The sequence below is a fragment of the Cylas formicarius genome, unplaced genomic scaffold, assembly GCF_029955315.1.
Source record: "Cylas formicarius isolate icCylForm1 unplaced genomic scaffold, icCylForm1.1 PGA_scaffold_10__41_contigs__length_53128322, whole genome shotgun sequence".
Taxonomy (NCBI): Eukaryota; Metazoa; Arthropoda; class Insecta; order Coleoptera; family Brentidae; genus Cylas; species Cylas formicarius.
Genome location: NW_026844214.1, coordinates 40757787 through 40777950, shown reverse-complemented (window position 1 = coordinate 40777950; position 20164 = coordinate 40757787). Strand labels below are relative to the sequence as shown.

Here is a 20164-nt window from a genome sequence, read left to right as displayed (position 1 = left end):
TCTTCAATAATTTCTTACGTGAAACCAAATATGCGCATGTGCGTCACAGACGTCAGCTTGATAATATGAAAATTAATCATCACACCATATTAATAAAAACAGGATTGGCAACGTCATAAAAATCTAGAGTTTTACTTCTGTACATGTGACGTCATGAAACTTATGACTAGGCTCCCACCTCCTCGTCAATGTGTGACCCCAAGAATCGTAAACCTAATTGGATTGCCCAATCTCATAATACGTTCGCCAAAGTTATCGATCGCACGTGGTCGCTTGTGACGTAAGCGAAGTCCTGTAACGGTTTTTGCGTATAATGTCAATGCAGTCAATGCATTTGAAGGCGTATTAAACCGTTGTATTTTGTGTTCTTTGAACAATTAAAATAATTTAAACTAGTGAATAGTGTGCTTATATTTGTGTTAATTGTATTTCTTAAAAAAAAAAAACATGGACAAAGCAGTGTTTTTAAGCTTTAACAAATATTTTAAAATTGTATGTGCTTGAGTGGCGAGAACTGACAAAAACAGTATTTTTAACCTTACACAAAGACTTAAAAGTTTTGTGTTCGTGCTGCTTATTAGCGGTGTTATTAGTTAGGAGGTACGCTCAAAATATTACACATAATAATATAGGTAAAGGTAAGAAATACATTTCTTTTATCTTTTTCAGTGGGATAAGTTACATAAAAAAATAGTTAGGTATGTGCCATGTATGGGTGCAATAAGAACTATTTTGATGAAAAAGCAAGTTCTCGAAAATGTAGTTTTCATCGCTTTCCCAAAGAGAAAGATCTAGTATCCCCAACTATTCGGAACGAGTGGATAGTTCGATGTAGAAGAGACGACAAACCTAACCAGATAAAAGCTATGTCTGCTCAATTCATTTTACTGAAAATGATTACGAAAGAGACTTACAAAATGAGTTATTAGGTATTTTTTTTTGTCTTGAGCAACACATTAGATTGACCACAAAATTTAAATTTTAGGTTTAACTTTAAAAAAGATTCTAAAAAAAAAACTGCTGTGTCCACCCTATTATTATTTAACCAGAAGCCACAAACAGAAGCAGGATTATCTAGATCAAAAAGACTTCATTCCAAAAATGGCAAAAAAGAAGCTCAGCAGGTATTGTCTGAGCTTTTAGTAACAACATTGAATGCCACAAGTGAAATTCTAGAGAAAAATCCATCTCCAGAACCCATACCATGAAAAAATTAAAAAATGGAACTTTTATTTTGAATCCCATTATGGTGATTCGTTTCGAAAAGGACAAGGGGTGATAAAAAACTTAGCAAAAAAAAATTTAAAACAGAAAAAGAATTACCATTTAGTTTAGTTAGAGATTTTTGTAAGCTGAGAACGATAATTCGTATGAACTTCAAAAATTTAAAAGCAAAATATAACGTTAGTCTAAAAAGAAAATCTTTGCAAGATGATACCCGCAGAAAAAAAAAGAGAAAGTATGGTAAAATTGTAAAATAAAGACTTAAGTATATGTAGTAATATGTATTTTTTATATTATGTACATACGAGGGTACATATAAATACATATTATTATTTACGTACCACCTATCAATAGTTATGTATACCTAATATATTTTTTGTTTTTTAATATGTTCTTTAATATATCCAAAAATAGGGATTTCTAGTTTTTATAAGTATTTGTTGATTTTTGTATATTTAAAATGGTAGATTGACGTAAAACACAAAGTTTTACAAGTAAATCGTTTTGTTCGCTAGTTTTATGTATTTATGTTTAACAATATTTAATTAATATATGTATTTCAAGATATTACATATAAACTAAACTTGATTGCGATAATATTATTTTTACCCTACGCTACTTCCCAATAATTATTAAATATGTACAAAAACGATTTAATGTTGACATTAAATGAAAATAACGAGTGATTATCCAAACAAAATGCTATATTAGCTACTGAAAATACTCATACATATACATACACATAGTAAACGCGCCAATACAGGATTTCACCTACGTCACAGCCAGCGAGAGTTTTCGCATTGCACTTGCGAACAGATTTGGCGGATTAGGCAAACCTATTAGGTTTACGATTCTTGGAGTGACCCAACACATGAACGGCCCCCACAATAATCAAAATAATTTCCAAAGAAAAAAGCATAAGCTCACCTGCGCCTTACTATTAATAATCTGCCTGATCTTGTTGGCCTTTAGCTGTGCGGCGTTGGCGGCGCCACCGACGACCGCATGCTGCTGTGCCAGTCTAGCGTTCAACGAGTCGAGAAAACTCTGGCCTGGACCGCGCTGCTGCTGCGCAGGAGTCTTATTAACCGCGGGTGCGCAGCCTCGATCTTCCGAGTTGCGCCGCGACGCCCTCGGGCTCAGGTTGGGCGCCAGTTTCGCGTTCAGCGACGCGATAAAATTCGAGCCGACCTTGTTTGGACCTGAAATTGGTGAATGAAGTCGCGAATATCGAGACTCCCGGTCGCGGTTTACCGTCCGACTTCCGGTCGGCGCTCTGAGATCGGAAACTAGTGATGCGTCGAACGGCGTTCGGACTGCCGCCGGACGGCTGCGCGTAAACCACGCTCCCTGACTGCGACAAATACGCGACTTTGGTTTGACCTTGGAACGTGCTCAGGACCGCCGTTTGCTGCTGGAAACTGCAAAGCTGCTGCTGTTGCTGCTGTGGCGACTGCTGGAAGGTGTTTTGAGGAGACGAGGTGCGGCGGATCGAGTTGGGACTGGCCGGCGTGTGTTTCAGTTCTGTCAGCGCTTTGACCGTTTCGGCCACGTTGACGCCGCCTGAAATTTTACTTCCGCGTTTAGTCGAAAAGACGCGTTGTCGGTCGGCCTTTGGCGAGAATAGAATTAGGAATAAATCATAAAATGAACGTAGCGAAAGCGAAAGAACTCCTGCGCTGTGTAACTCTATGAGTAGATTTTTGTTAATTTTTTAAAAATGTTAAGGCTTCCTGTCCGCTTAACATTATTTGGTAAGTTACTTGGCTTCTTCACCAAAAAATTATGCCAAATTTTAAAATTAAGAGCACATTTACATTGTAGTTTTTAAGTGATCTTGAAAATAGTTATCAAGTATACCCTAAGCATGTTACTTGCAAATTTTTCTACTGGACTAACTATTGATCAGGTAGTATTTATTCAATATTATAATCCAAATTTTAGTGCACAAAAAACATTACAGTGACAGCAAAGGAAAAAAACAAAACATCACAAATTGCAGAAGAGAAAAAATGTAAATTTAATGTTCGCAATTAATAACAATAATAGTGACATATCGTTTCGTGAATCTAACTGCCTTTATAGAGGGTAAGTTGTAGCTGTATATGCCACATTGTGAACTACGCGAAGTTTTGGTTAGTTTAGGTGAGATTATGCTTTTTTAGTTGGTTAGAAGTTAGTATTTTGCGTCGCAACATTAAAAGTTACTCAATTCTTGGAACAAGAAAATTTATTTATTTATTATTATTTATAAATTAAACTGACGCTCTGCTGATTTATGTTTCTCAGCAAGTGATATCAAGTAAAAACCATTCACATAGTAATTGATGGCTATCTCATTTTATGAGTACTCGCATCAGACTTTTAGGCAAGGAATGTGGATATTATAGTATAGCGACGGAGGAGAATTCTAGTTTCTAGTTTAGTAGTTTTATGCTATCAATGAGACAATGTTAATTTCAGCTGATTAAACCTAAAATTTGACAATTTCTCACCAAAAACCACACGATAATACTATTAAGTCTAAAATGGATAATCTCCTCTTTTAGAGAGAATGAAAGTACAAAACATTTGGAGGAATTAAGAGGGGAAGAGTTGCTACTAAGCTATTAATAAGTTAATAATAAGTTGTTAAGAAGCAATACTAGAAGAACTTTCCTAGAAGATTTTTTCCTAGGATACATTCATAAGAACTTTTCATACTATTTTTTATATTTCCCTAGATTTTGTACCTACACCTTATATAAAACTTTTTATCTCCGCTATGATGCGTACCGGTGGGGGTAGCAGTCTTTTGCTGTTGCTGCGGTCCTGGCTCAAGCAGGAACGCCGGCGGGGGCGGCAGGTTCTCCAGGCTACCCATTGAAGCAGACGCGTTCGTTATGGAAGACGTGCGGCGGATGGGCGGCGGCGGTTTGTTGGTCTGCATGCTGCCGCGGCGCAGAAGGCTACCGCGCATCGACCCGATCGTGTTCATAGCTGCCGGCAGATGGCGTTGATTAGAACGTGAATGAAATGTCATAAAACGGACCAAACCAAGCAAGAAATTGATTCGGGTGGGTGACAAAATCTGAAGGTGAACCATAAAATATCGAAAAACGAATGAAATACGTGAGATCTAAACTATACAATCCGTAATAAATGCGACAAAAAGAAATTCTAGGTTAAACTCGTAATATTGGACAAAAAATGTCTTAGTAAAATGTCACTCATTAGTCACTCACAATTTTTCAAATATCGACCTAAAAATTGGGATTGAAGGGGTTTTCGAGATGGGGAATACGATTAATTCTATTTTTTACATAACACGTAGAGTTTGCTAGTTACACCCTATAATCTCGCTATTTCATGCCATAACTTTTTTGTTACCTTATGTTACCTTTGAAGATTAGGACAGAATGATAATTTCTAAGTTAAAAAGTATACCTCATTTATTTAACACCCACCTTCACACAAAAATAAGGCACTAAAAACTGGTCCCAATTTAAAAACTGATTTCCCCTCGAACGGTTCCCTTGATTCTGACGATCTTTTTGGTAAATTGCCAGATTCTTCAGCAACAACAAAAACAACAAACGAAACCGAAAATAACTTCAAGTGTTTATTATGCGTAGGCATACATTCAAATAATAATGCATTTTATCTTGACGAGTTTAATCTAGGATTGCTTTGTGTATGCATTACCCTGTATATGCAGGGGGAGTTGCAAATCTACTTACAGGAAAAAATAAATCGCTCGACTTACCGGTCATGGAGAGGGGGCGGCGCCGGGCCGCGTTGAACGCTTCGTGGTTACGCGGCAACGTGCAGTACTTGCTAGCCGCCCCGTTTACATCTACACACACACACACAAAAACCTAATGATATCGGCGCGCGCATGCGGTGAGTCTGGGGGGAAGGGTACGGAATGAAAAACAAGTTGCTCGCAAAAATGTCAGAGGAGAAAAATACCCGCCCTTACCTTTTAAAACATTTTTCTTTACTCTCTGGACGTGGTATCCCCTCCTCTGATGAACAACACACCGAAAAATGTAAGCTCACCGGTACGAAAAACGGAGCACTTTCCCATTACAGTTTTAGGCATCCCAATAACAATGCACGTGTTGGCAACACCCATCATTTCAGTTTTTGTTAGCAATACGCTTGAAGTGTCATTAATTTAAAGATCACATTGGCACAATCTATCAATGTGCTTTTTTCATATTGTTGTAACAAAAGTTTTGCCTATCTTGTATACGATTGGGTGTGGTTAAAAATTACTAAATATATGTTGTTTTGTTTGTGGGTGAGTTATTAGAACAATAAAATTTCACGAAACTTTAACTTTTTTAATGTATAAAATGCTCCGTTTTTCATGCCGTGAGTGTTTAAAGTTTTTTTATTTCTATAATTAACTTGTTAAATTGACGTCAAAACACTTGTTAAAAAACCCATGCGTGCCAAACTGGGTAACAAAAAAAAAAGAGACTCACCATCAACATGTGCCTGGTCGTCCATATTGAACGCGGTCTGGCTCCCATAGCCACTAGACGACTCCAGTGAACTCTCGCTGGTGCTGCTTTCCTTCTCGCCCTCCGGCTGCCGGAAAGGCAAAAAAATATTATGTGAACCCGATGACGATGTAATGTTGATGGCCTCACCTTTTCGGGAGGACTGACGAAGTCGGCGGGCGGAGGCGGGAACGCCTCCTTCTGCGCGGCCATACTCGCCAGCTCGTGCATGTTGACATACGTCGGCTGTTGCTGCTGCTGCTGCTGCGCCTTCGACAAGTGGGCAGGCAACGCGGAGGGAGGGTTCTTGCGCAGCGCCAACTGTTCGGTCGCGCCAGGCGGCAATACCCTCACCCCCTGCATCCCGATGATTGATTTGGCGGGCACGCCTCCGGGCGGAGCCGATGGTCGCTCGAGCGAAGAGCAACGCTGCCGAAAAAGAGAGAAGGAGGTCATTTGTTGGGACGCGCGCGGTGTTACATAGTTTTTACCGCCGAACAATAACTAACATGTATATAAGTTTCCTCTCTTTCCCTAAAGATACTAATCGGTAAGAACGTAATTTTTTTAGAACAATATATTGTACAACGCAATAAGCAACCACTTAAAACCGCATTTCTCGCGGGGTCATTTGTAATAAACATGGATTTTAAGAAATATTTTTCAATTAAGTAATAGTTAAATATTACTGTTTTCTTTCTTTGAACTATTTTCAACATTGTTACTTTGTTGGTTGATGGTATTATTGTCGCGTATCTCTGCTCCTCAGTATAATATGCATTGCAAGATCGGAAAAATCAGCACTAGTGATTTAAAAAGGTACTGAGTGTGTTTCTGCCATTAGTACCAACATAAACTCAGTTCCAAATTTTATGCCATGAAAAAATATATATGTCTTCTGTTTTCTGGTGATACTAATTAATGTTAGAAATAGAAATAAAATAAAAATAGAAAAAACAAAATTTCATGCCACTTACATATCATCGTTCCAATTATGTGTGATTTGTATTTATTAATGTAGACGACTTAAAATTGTGATATATTCTCGAATACTGGACAATCTGGATATAAAATGCACCACCATTCATTTTTAAAAATCAATTTCGTTATATTAAAATGAACAAATAAAATAATAACGACAAAAAGAGATACGTCGTTGAAAAGTATCTACGTACTAGCCTATCAACCTATTTATCAGGTGACAAACAAATTTCTTTCAATCTATAACGGGTATAAACGTCAAATAAAGAGATCGAGTGGAAAGCAAGGTCACGAAAAATGGACACCCCCCCTTCTCTCCACCTTTCTTTTAAAGGTGTGTCAACGCTTACGGTCGCCTCTCGTTAGATCGGAGCCTTTTGCTAAGGCTGCATGTCGCGTATCAAACAGATACACCATCCGTTTATTTAAAATTGTTGTAGGTCCGTGTGGGGGTACTTTTGTTTGTTCAAATTAATTCAGCGGTGTTGGTATGCAGCAAAACTACCCCGTGCAACAAACTATGGGGCATGGCATACCGTAGGCAGAGGCGGTTTAGACAGCGACTTCGCCGAAAGGGCCGGACTCTTGGGTGCCGCGTCCGTCGCGACGGGACTCGCAGGCTGCGACAGACTCTGATCAGGGGCCTGGAACGTGTGGACAGTCAGCGGGGGCCTCGAGTGACCTTTTTCGTACGCCGACGATATGGTGTGGGGTCGGTCGCCAATAATGGCGGACGCCGCCCGCTCGAACTGCATCGTTTCCTGCAGATTAGGCCACGTCGCGGTATTGGCGACGGGGACGGTGGCCGCGGGAAACGGCGTGCAAGGCGTGCTCGAGCTACTACCGCCGCCGCCGCCTCCAGTGTGACCAATGTGTTCGGACATGTTCGAGACCTGCGCACCAAAAAAGAAAAGTCAGAACGGCGAGCAGTAATTCCCCCCGTCATGGAGACGCCGTTACTTGCTGACTGTCGGTCTTCAACGTTTTCTAAGAGGAAGTTGCAATTTCTAAGCAATATTAAAATTTGAAAAAGCAGACATACCATTTTTTTAAAAAAACAGTTTAAATTGATTACGGCACCTTGAAATCTTATTCCTAACGTGATGCAAATGACCACCGCCTTACATAAACATAGTTTTCGAATAACAAACCAGATGGGCTTATCGCTCGGCGTGAGGTGTGCTCGAGACCATGGGTAGGAAGTTAGTTCTGCGGCCCGTGTTGTCGTTCTTACCTGGCTGATGCTGATAGACGAAGGCGGTCTGGGATACAGAGTGTCTTGCGAGGTGAACCCAGAGTCCCGGCTAGACACCGACAAAACGCGCGCGGGGCCACATAACCGGCCCACAGGCTACGCAAATGAAACAAACGAAAAAAAAAAAAAAAGAAAAATAAACCAAATTTATAAAAAAAGGAACTATCTACGAATAGAAAGCGAACACCAGAGAAAAAAAGAAAATTAAAAACTATAAAGATATAATCAAACAAAATTAGAAAAAATGAAAATAAATAAACAATTTCACTAATACTACTACTATAAAAGGAGAAACAAAAACTAAATTCGCACCTGGGACAGCGACCTTTGCCAGTGGGGATGGCTCGGCGAGTGACTCTTCGAGCTACTCGACGACGAGCTGTTCAGCGAGCTGATCGAGCACATGGACGACTTCCGGGAGCCGAGGCTCGACGGCGACGACGGCGGCGTCTGAAACGACCATCCGCTGTCCGAACTCTTCAGGTCGGCGATCACCTGTTCGGATGCGGGTGGCAATGTTGTCGGATCGCCCGCGTGCTTCTCCAACTGCTGGACCGCTTCCTGCAGATGGGACATCTCCGACATCATCGCCACTTCCTCGTCGACGACCGGCTTCAATAGTCCGACGAAGGCGCAGAACCGGCCCCGCTCCTCGATCAGGGCCGCCCTTACCGCGTGTTTCTCCGTCTCCTCAAGCAGTTGCCGCCTCTCCGTCACGTCCTGGAGACCGCACTCGAAACGTTTTTGAACGTCGCCGCCCGCCCCCTTGCGCATCTTCTTTTGAAGCCGCAGGGTGTCAGTCGAGCGTTTCTTCAGTTCCGCCCTCGCGCGTTTATAATCTGCGTGTAGTACAAAAGACGCCGTTTTAATTGTTGGTCGTGGTTCGGACACGCCCAGAAGACAACGAGTGTTGGTCAATGGGAGGCGTGTCCTGTGTCGATCGACTTACCACGAGCATGTTCCTTGTCCAAATTCAGCACCGTCCTCCTCCACTCCTCAAGTTTTTCTTGTAGAGGGATGATGAGGCATTCCATGATCACCCTGGAACGGATAATATATAATTAATAATTTTTTATCAACTAATATCAATTCTGCGCCATTTTAAGACATAATTAACATTAAGTCTCTTTAGTACAAAATTACTACAATTTATTCTCAAGCGTCACATCATTATACGCAACAATGAATAACCCGATTAATTATTGAATTTGTAATTAGTTGCAAATTATTTATTTCAAACTAAAATAATATGTATTTAATTAATTAAATCCCTAATTATTAATTAATTATTGCATAACAACAAATAAAACTATCAAATCAATTATTAATTAAATTTTAAAATAAATTAATCTTTTTTATTTTTTATATTAGAATAAAGGAGTTTAATTGAAAAGTTGTAGGGTTTAATGTGCAGATTTAATATGCACTTATTTAAACCAGGTGTGACAAAAAAAGCATAATATATCAAAGTTATATTGTTAATTAATTTATAAATAACTGGTTAGTTAATATTTGCCAGAGGCACTTAAAGTTTAAAGTCACTCACCCCGTAAAGTGCTTCATTCTGTTCTCCACTGCCTTGTGTCTCAAACAAATCCTTGTTAGGGCAGTTCCGATTTCTCTCGTAGCTCCTGAAATTGGAATATTTTAAAAAACGCCCCGGAAAGAAATTAGGAAAATTTTCGAGTATAATAACGGCGAAATCCGAACAAAAAAAAACAATATGAAAAAATTAAGTCAGGTGGTCTTAAAATAACATTGGTATAATTATTTTCAGGTTTTAAAACAACATCCGTGTATAGGTTGGTGTAACTCTGAATCGAATTTTAATTGAATTAAATAATAATAATAATAATAATAATAATAATAGGCTATGATGTAAACTTAAAATTAAAAAAGAAGAGAAAAAAAATTAGAAGAAAAATAACACAAGCAAAGTAAAAATTATATTAAAAATTAATTACATTCAATTTTAATTAAGTTAATTAATAATAATAACAACAACAAGAATAATAATAATAATAATCATATTCATAATAATAATAATAATAATAATAACACAGAATTAAAAAAGAAGGGAAAAAAATGTAGAAGAAAAATAACACAAGCAAAGTAAAAATTATATTAAAAATTAATTACATTCAATTCAATTCCAAATGTCTTTATTGGTACTGAAAGGATACGTTATACAACAAATAGAGACACTTGGTGGTGGGATCGAGCATAGCTCCTCATCTAACCACCCTTAAGAAAACATAAGAATAATAATTTAACCATCAGACATTATAAACTTTAATAGCGTTATAAGCGAAAGACCTTTGAAACGAATATGGTACAACTCAAGGTGCCGTGTAACACGCTGGTGGATGTTGGACCCTTTTAATGAATTTGTTAAATAGATAAGAGGGTTCCGCAGTGCTTTTAATTTTATGTACTAGAGTGGCTAGAGTCCGAAATACTCAAGTTTTTTGAGAAGTATACTGTGATCTAGCGTATCGAACGCCTTGCTGAAAAGAGTACAAAACACGTATTTTTGCCAATGTCCTGTTGATTCAGCAAGTCATCCGACACACACGAAAGAGCCGTAACGGTACTATGGCCCGAACGAAAACCTGATTGAGTGGGGGGTAAAATACGATTTATGAGCAAGTACTCATTTAGTTGTTCATATATGACGCACTCTAATACTTTGAACAACGAACACAATATGCTAATTGGCCCAGAGAGAGTAGTTGGATTGGGAACCTTAGCTACTGGCACAACGTGAGATTTTTGAAAAAACAATACATTTATTAATAAGAAAAGTTAGATGAGGTGTGAAGTGGGGAAGAATGAGAGAAATAAGTTTAATATCATATCCGTCAACAACACTTGCATTAGTTTTTATCTGACTAACGACCTTCTCCACTGTCTGTTCATTCACTTCAGAAAAAGAAAATTTATTTTTAAATTGTTTAAATTGTCTGCTGTCATAGCATTCATTGATAATATCGTGCACTTCTGGAACACTGTCGATGAAAGAATTATTAAATGATTCAGATGTACAGAAACCATCAGTCGTAGAGCTGGGTTAGAATTAACATTAAGGTGTTTGCCAGAAACCTCTTGGATCTTGTTTAAATTTGTAGTTTAAATAAACTCTCTTTTCATTACGAATAGACTGGGTCACGAAATTCCGTAGACTTCCGTATTCCTCCCTAGTAATCTCTTATTGAAAATTGTATCCACATTAATATTAAGAAAATTTAGCGTATCACCTACAGTCGCGTAATCGTAGATCAAATAAATCCCAATTTACATAATAAAGGTCAGTTAAAAAGTTCTGATAGTTAAAGGAGCTGTAATCACGATAAGTACGAAATTTTGATTGATTACAAGGTTTAACCACTTGTAAACTACATGACACAAAGTCATGATCTGATACATTGCCCATGTATATTGTTATTAAAATAAGGTCAATCAGTGCGTTACTAGTCAGCCTTGTGGGCTCTGTTAATAGCGATGATCCAAATTTATCAAGAAACTTTGAAAAAAGAGTATACGCATTATTTTTATTAAGAAGATTGATTCCCACAAAAAATTGCATGATCGAACCTCAATTAAGGTACTCTCTAGGTCATCTAGGGAGCTTTAAATAGATAAAGACATATTTTTACATTTTAGCCTGAAAGTCACCCATATCTGCTCAACACCACTTTGAGCCGGTGGTGTGTCCAACAACTTGAGCTTAAAAATCATTTTAACATAAAATGCGAAGCCACCACCACGAATGTAGCGATCATTTCTGAACAAAATGTACCCCAATATATTAATGACATGATTAGAAATATCCACATCTCAGAGAGCTCCACAATATCCAATTGTTCCTTGGACCCAAAATCGGCAAATGTAGTAAATGATGACATTAACGAACGTATATTGAAACTGAGTCCGTTGGTGCCATCCACCATATCCGATACGATGACAACACGCTCCTAGCGAAAACAAAAATCTAACATCGACATTCTGATTAAAAAATAAACAAAATACCCGATCTCATTACTCCCATTACCTATTTACGAACCCATATTCACGAAAAATTGTGCGTTGAAAATAAAACATAAGGTAGTAAAAAAGAAGAAAAAATATTCACAATAAAGTTTCATTCTAGTCCTATCGGACAATATAGTCGCGATCATTACTTGATTAAATTTTCCTCAGACTCAGCGGTTCTTTTCTTCCAAGTGTTATCGATAAAATAAATTTTACTTCCAAGCGACCAGACCTTCGTTTAACTCATATCTTGTCGTAATAAGATCTTCATATATTACATAACCGGTGCCTTTCAGCCGTTTTCTGGCAGCACACACTGCATTTCTATTATGATTTGATACGAAGTGAGCTAAAACTGTACGAGGCTTTACCTGATCACTCTTGCACACTCGAAATACGAAGTCAATATCCGCTGCGGAACATGAAATTTTTATACGTTGGCAACAAGGTCAGCAACAGTTTCGAGCAGATTTTCATCTCTATTTTCTTCTAAACCACATATGCGTAAGCAGTTGCGCTTAGACTGCTGCTAGAGGATGTCGAAATTAAACTGAAGCTTATTTATAGCTTCAGAGTTTCTTTTCATAATAGATGTGAGATTTTCGATACTGTTGCAAGTATCCATTATTTTTTGACTTCAGAAATCTTCTCTTCAAATTTTCTCCATGTCATTCTAGCCGCAGTACTTCAGGTGGGCGGGCCCATTTTGAGTTCAAGTGGACAACTCAATTACACCGGACGAATCGTAATACTGTGAAACCTCTCAATACAGGCACCTCTATTAGGCGGACACTCCTCTTTAAAAGGACATGTTTTTGGAACGAAATATTTGCCTACCCTTTTACCTATAAAACAAACTCCTTTAACCGGACGCGGACAACACTGTCCTGACTTGAAATAAAAATTACCTCTCTTAAACGGACGTGAACCTCCAATAACAAGACAACGCAATGCTAAAACATCTGGGAATTATCTTTTTCCTAATCCTATAGCAGAATTACCTTTTTGTTATTCAATTGTTAACGTTTCGGAAAAGGGAACTTTGTCAGTGCGGAAGCTCGCAGAAAAATTTAAAATCGGGAAAACTCAAGCGGCGGAAATTGTGATAAATAGGGACAGCATTCGCGTACAGTGGATGTCGGGAAGCAATATTGATCAATTTTGGAAAAACTGAGGGACTTCAAATTGACAAATGGGGGTTTTGATTGGTTTTCTCGGTTGCGAGGTCAAAACATTCCAATATCGGAGCACTTAGTGAAGAAGAAATAGCCGAAAAACTTAAGTGCGAAATTTTAAAGCTTCCAATGGATGAATGGCGCAAGGGATATGCGATAAGTTTTACGTGTATCTCCGGAGAATCAGCAGATGTGAGTCAAGAAGACGAAATTCAGTTTAAAGAAAAGTTGTCCACACTACTCATCGGATACCAGTTACACGATGTTTACAATGCCGATGAGACTGGCCTTTTCTTCCGAGTCTTATCTAGCAAAACACTTGCTTGAAATTGGATGATTGGGTGACTGGAAAAGCTGCTCGACCTAAGGCATTTAAAAATGTAGCAATTAAAAATTTACCGGCAATATGGAAATTTAACAGAGACCTTATAAATGAATAGTTGTTACAATTTGAGAGAAAATGGCTCTACAAAAGCGAAAAATTTTATTATTCTTGGATAACGCAGTATCGCACTCCTGCGAGGTATCATACATCATCAAACATAAATTCTATTATCGTGGACTCATACTGAAGCGCATTTTATCAAATATTTTGGAAGCACTTTATTTTATTAGTTCAGTCTGGAATAGAGTTTCGTCCGAAACCATACAAAATTATTTCAACAAAGGTGGTTTTCAAAAAAATAATGATTTTTCTACATGAATGGAATGGAATCCAGAAAGTAATATCTTAATATCTAGGACACTTGAAATGGAACGATGTGTAGAGAAATGAACATAACGCAAGAAACTCTTCGAAACTATGTCGGAATTGACAATATTACAGCGACTGAGGTGACTAGTTTAAACATTGAAGATGCAATTGAAAACACGAATGAACCTGAACCGGAAGAACGATCAAGAATATGATAGTGGGGAACCTAGCATAATTAACAGCTATAATGAAGCCTTAAAAATAATTACTGATCTAAAAGTTTTTGCTGAAGAGGACTAAATTGCATTTCAACACTTTAAAAATTTAGAAGATCATTTTCAGTCAAGGTTGTTAAAGCAAAAAGCAATAAATATGCATCAGACTAGTATCTTAAAGTTTGTAAATAAATAATTAAAGTTCATTTACCTACATTTTTTCTATAGCTTTTCTGCATGTTTTTAACGAAATAGATGTTATACATATTTACGATTTATGTTGTTTTTTTTTCCTGCACCTCTAATAAATGGACAAAACTAGTGCCCGGTTATGAGAGTTTTCCCTGTGTCACCTCACATTTGCAGAGTTTTTTGCAGTCCTTACTAAAGCCTCACATCAACACTAACAATTATTTTACAATTTTAATGCCGAATTCAATATTTAAATACGGAGCACGTTATCAATAGTCACCCACGGTCGGCAGCCACATTCGATATGTAGATCTTGTAGATTTCGAGGATTTTCTTGCATATTTCGTAACGTAATCCTTATAGAGCCGATTGAACGGCGAAGCAAGAAATATATTTGCAATGCAACAGAACTGGTCTTTAAGATATAATATAAAAATTTGTGTTTTCCAGTATTAAACAATTAATATTAATTTATTTAAATAACGTAAACAACTGGATCCGGACTAGAGCAACTCGGGGTCCATAGGGAGGGGCCAAATGTCAACAAAGGGCAACCGCGTCACAAGCAACGAAGTGAACTGGTTCGTCTTAACGGCGCGATAGGCATCGCGTAATGGCACCACTTTTTACGCGGACCAGATATATACTCAGATATCAGCGGCTTTGCCGTTCGTTTTATAAAAGTTCAACCTTTCCTTAAACCGTTCCGGAATTATTAATACGTGGACGATATCCCATAACTTATTCGCCATATGCGAAAATAAATTATATGGTCAAGTTCAAAAAGGCGATTTTATTTTCATTGTACAGTACAATAGACACTTTTTGTAACTATTTACAAAATTTCATCCTTATGTCACGGGTTATAACCTAATTTTTCTCACGCTACTTTAAATTTAACATATTTAGGATTTCTTTTTTTGTCAATGTGACTTTAATAGGATTTCGTTAGTTAAAACAACAAATTGTGTTTATCGCAAAGAAAAATTTATTTGATGATATTTTAAAAGACAGAAGATCACTTATCCCGAATCGCAATCACAACCGTATAAGAAATGTTATTTGCCGCCATATTTTTGATGAGTTTCCAGGCAGGCCTCTTTTAGGTTTGTGAATTATACCTACCGGCAGCAGCACTAGGTCGTCATTATCGTCAAACTGTAATGAACGATGGCTGGGAATACAAACAAAATTATTGAATTAATCCTTTCGTTAGCTAAGCATTGCCATTCAAGGTAAAGCAACTTCGATTTATTGGACATAATATTAATTTAAAGAGCCTACACATCAGAATAATAATATTTTTTGCCAGATATTCAGATTGTTTTTTCATGAATATTACGATCGTAGCTATTGAATTGCTTCGATACTAAACATTTCTTAAAATTGTATGACTTCCCGTTTCACTATGCGTCGCCGCATAGTGAAACGGGTCCCTGGGACTTGTGGAAAACAACTTTCGGCTGCGAACATAATATCGTATCTGAAACGGGTGTTTCGAGAAAATCGAGGGGGCCATGCAAATGACGCAACTAACCCGATCTGACCGGGTTCGTAATCGATAACAAGATCAACAACAACAACAGCGACGACGACAAGCAAGTTTTAAAATTAATTTCCGTTGCGAAATCTGCATCTATACGAGCGGTCCAGTTTTCGCGAGGAAAATATTAAACAATGCAAACGATTGCGACACTATCCCGTTTCTGCGTCAGGTGTCATTAGAGAGAAATCGTTTTATTGGCATGTGAAAACAAAGAAAAATTAAATCAAAACAAAAGTTCAATTTGGGGGCCTTAACAAAAATTGAGGCCTATGGTTTTTACATTTATTTTGGGATTAGTACATCCCTGTATAAATTCATTCATTTTAAAACAGTGAACAGCAAATATAGATTTTTCGAGGCAACTTACTAGAGCGAGACGGGTAGTAATGGGGTTAGTTACTTTCTTTGCCATACAATTTCATATTAACGACATATAACCGCAACTAAGAGAATGTTTATATTATTCATTAATTTTTCTACCTCTTTGAGTTATTTGGGCGTAAATGGCTCCTTTTTGATATCTTTTCAATGTTGTCAACTGTTGCGGACAAACTACAGGTAAAAAATTTTGAAGAAAACTAATTTTACCTGTGGTCATCCGGCTAAAATATTTTCAAGACGGATTCCTCGACAAATTCTAGACATAATTCGTATATAATATCCTACACCCCAAATTTCACAGTTTCTGAGATATTTAACATATAAGTTGGGCCTAAGGATATAATTTCTTTTTGGACAAAATAATTCGGAAAAATGAATCTAAATTCACAAAAAAAAGGTTTGTAATCGCCATGATTCCAACTATTGAAGCGATTCCAGTGAACGTGTATTCAGAGAGCGAAAATATCGAGAATCCCGGCGATTAAATGTTTATTACGCTATAAGAAATAACAGCGTAGTGGCCCTATATTTTTATAAAGAAAATCTATATTGTTTTAGTTTTAAAAACTGCAATACCAATTTTACGTGAAGGTTATTTAAACATCCTTAAGAAATATAATGTTAAAACCAGAATTACCATTTGTTAAGAAATCTCTCAACATCTTCGATCCTTCAAAGACAAAATTCCGTTTCAGCCACACAGGAGTTTAAAGCATTCCATGCATAACAACCAAACAATCTTAACCGCGAATCCGTCATTCGAGCATTATCAACGAACGCAGGATAAATCCAGAAGATTTGTAGTAGTCTGTGGAAGTTTCTTTGAAAAAATAAAAGTCATATTTTCTTTTCTTTCTTTTTTTAAGAAAGTTCCACAGGCTACTGTAATACTATTTACAAATCCTCTGGATTCCTCCTGCGCCAAGTTCATTTCATCAACAGGAGGAATCCAGTGTGAATAGTCACAAATTTGGCCTCACTGTTTTATCATTGCTATTTCAGTTTACATCGAGTTTACTGTTTCAAAAAATAACTCAAATTTTCAACTTTGACACCCACAGTCACCAATTTGTTTCCACTGCAATTGACTGCAACCTCTCGCCTAACAATTACCAATAATTTAGGTTTGTTTTTGTTTACAATGGATTCCGGTCACGTAGTTGCGTCCACCTCTAATGAAAAAAACTGTACGCGTGCAACCGCCAACAATGCCGGGCTCACTTGATATGCGAGCCGCGAATTATGATATTAAGAATAGTAAATAGCCGCCACCACCCTTTGCATAATATTAGGTCTGAGTCGCAGACATTTAAAAATATTTTATTATTGTTAAAAAGCCTATTTGAAACTTATTATGGGATAGTTTAAGTATATATAAAGATAAACATGATGTCCAAACGACACTGATATCGGGACGGAGGCAATTGGAGGCAACATCAGAAAGAATTTTGAGTATAGAACTAAAGAACAACACGCAATTAAAAACAATAATTGTTTGCAAATGGGCCAGACGAAAACGAGATTGCAGGATAAATTTTGGTAGGATTTAAATATAGCGGAGGAAACTGCAAAAGGATGTATATTTTTGGCAAGAGATTTTAATGGAAGAGCTGGCAAAAGGGAACACATATACAAAACGCAAATTGGAAAACACGCAGAAGACACAAGAAACAACAACGAAAAAGACTATTGCATTTTTACACATTGCATAATTTAATTATAGCAAATGACTTTTTAGAAACAAAGATATCCATAAGTTCACAAGAGAAGAGCCTAGCAGAAACGAGCGGTCAATTATAGATTAGATACTAGTGGGAAGAGAAAACAGAGGTAAAATAAATGATGTTGCAGTAAAGCGGGGGTTCGAAATACACAGCGACCACTTGTGGCAAAAATGGGAACTCAGAGAGATGCAAACCGTTATCAAGAAAGTAAAGAAAAAACGCCAAATAGTACAAAAATATAAGAAAATGATAAACGATAAATTAGAAAATCTCAAAGAGACTCTAGCAAATAAGAACTCGGAGGAATATGGCAACTTTACAAAAGTACAAAAGTGGGATAAACAAACAAAATAGTAATAAAAAACAGACAGACTAAGAAGACAAAATGGAAAGCATATTTAAGGGAAAAAATGCAGCGAAGTGATGAAGTTTACAAAGAACAAAGAAGGAAAGTGAAAAATATGGTCCAATACAGTCCAAACAAGAAAAATGGAAGGAATTTTGAGATAAATTAGAGTCAGACAGCAAAACCAATCAAAAGCTTTTCTACGGAGCACTGAAAGGCCTTCGAGCCAATAGAAAAGTACAGAGTGCGGCAATTAAAAACGAAGCAGGTGAAATACTAACAACGGAATCAGATATAATGGAGCGCTGCAGAAAATATTATGAATATAAAATAAAATAAGCGACAAAAAGATAAACAAATGGTAGAGCAAGAAGAGACAGAACCAAATGAACAACTTATAACGAGAGAAGAATTAATTACGGCAATAAAACAACTAAAAAACGCCAAGTCACCAGGTGAGGATAAGATTACAGCTGAGATGGTAAAAAACATGGGAGAAAAAGAGAACACATTATTGTTAACACATTTTCAATGTGGTATGGGAAGAAGAAAATATACATCATTGAAACTGTTTGAGAATATAGTTCAAAAGAAACTACCATCAAAAGTAGAACCAACTCTAACAGACAAGCAAAGTGGGTCCCGGAAAGGCAGAAGTACCCAGGATCACGTGTTCACTTTAAAAGAAGTAATTTCGACAAAATTGGCAAGATCTAAAGCAGTATACGTGACATTCTTAGATATAGAAAAAGCGATTGATAAAGTACCGCGAATCTGAAAAAGCCCACAAGCCAGAAACGTCGACAATAAACTAATAAGTTATCAAATGTTTATACAATGAAATAAGAAATTGCGTAATAAGTAAGAACATGAAATCAAAGGCATTAATAACAAAGGAGTCAGACTGGGGGGTAGTTTGAGTCCTGGATATAACTCTCATAGCAGGAACCTCGAAGGATCTGAAGGAAAATCTAAATAATTGAGATCAGATACTAATAAAAAACGGAATGAAAATGAACCTAAATAAAAAGAAAATTATGGCAGTGTCAAACGAAAAAGAGAAATTAGAGGTGAGAATACGTGGGACACTAAAGCAACAAGTTAGTAGCTTCCAGTACTTGGGAATTACGTTCGAAGAAAGAGGTGGCCAGGATTAAATAAAAGAATAGAATAGGCAAATAAGATGTACTATGCACTAAGTGAGGGGTTCATAAATAAAAAGGAAATTTCCAAGAAAACTAAAATGAAAGTTTACAAAACAATTTACAGACAAATCCTTATATATGGCTCCGAGTCTTGGATATTGTCAGATAGGGACAAGAGCAAAATTGGAGCAGCAGAGATGAAATACTTGAGGAGGGTGAAAGGAATAACCAGAAGGGAGAAAGTTAGAAATGCAAATATAAGAGTTAAAGGTGGAATCCATAGAAGAATTCAAAGAAAAGAAACAACTTGGCTGGTGGGGCCATTTACAGAGACTGAGCAGCACTGTAGCGGTTAAAAAAGTTTGGCATCAGAGACTCGTTTATTACACGCTCGTGCCTAAACAAACTCGTAGCCCAAGTTTCATTGATAAAACTTATTACATAACATATTATATTATCTTAGTCTCTTTTTTTGGCACGTATTATACGTTTTAGAAAATCGTTTCAATAACTTTTAGATACTCGTCTGCTATAACAGTCGTATTATTGTCTGTAGCGTCTGCATTATTACAGTGGTTATTAACAAAATTATTCACTTTTTGTGAGATACCACTTCTAGAAATCTCTCAAATAACATTTACTTCCATATCCAGCAACATAGATATTAGATTATTTTATTCATATAGGGGTTTGCGAAAATTCATGCGCCGACGTTCGGTTAGAGATTCGTCATGCAAAAAAAAGTTCATATAAACGTAGATCAG

At 37.1% G+C, this 20164-nt stretch overlaps 1 protein-coding gene across 4 annotated transcripts in view; it reads right to left on the bottom strand.

The window, feature by feature from the left end:
- The window catches only part of LOC132696712 (protein MTSS 2), a 78243-nt gene that overhangs the window by 1153 nt on the left and 56926 nt on the right, over positions 1-20164 (bottom strand). For 2 of the 4 annotated variants that reach the window (XM_060662119.1, XM_060662925.1), the window contains exons 4-14: positions 9497-9581; positions 8900-8991; positions 8263-8789; positions 7930-8046; positions 7232-7588; positions 5865-6143; positions 5697-5802; positions 4970-5059; positions 4000-4203; positions 2479-2787; positions 2152-2426 (exon numbers count right to left, since the gene is read on the bottom strand). In XM_060662119.1, coding sequence (XP_060518102.1) covers positions 2152-2426; positions 2479-2787; positions 4000-4203; positions 4970-5059; positions 5697-5802; positions 5865-6143; positions 7232-7588; positions 7930-8046; positions 8263-8789; positions 8900-8991; positions 9497-9581 — 2441 coding nt within the window. The remainder of the gene's footprint in view (positions 1-2151; positions 2427-2478; positions 2788-3999; positions 4204-4969; positions 5060-5696; positions 5803-5864; positions 6144-7231; positions 7589-7929; positions 8047-8262; positions 8790-8899; positions 8992-9496; positions 9582-20164) is intronic. The other 2 variants (XM_060663665.1, XM_060664423.1) reach the window with 2 other exon arrangements.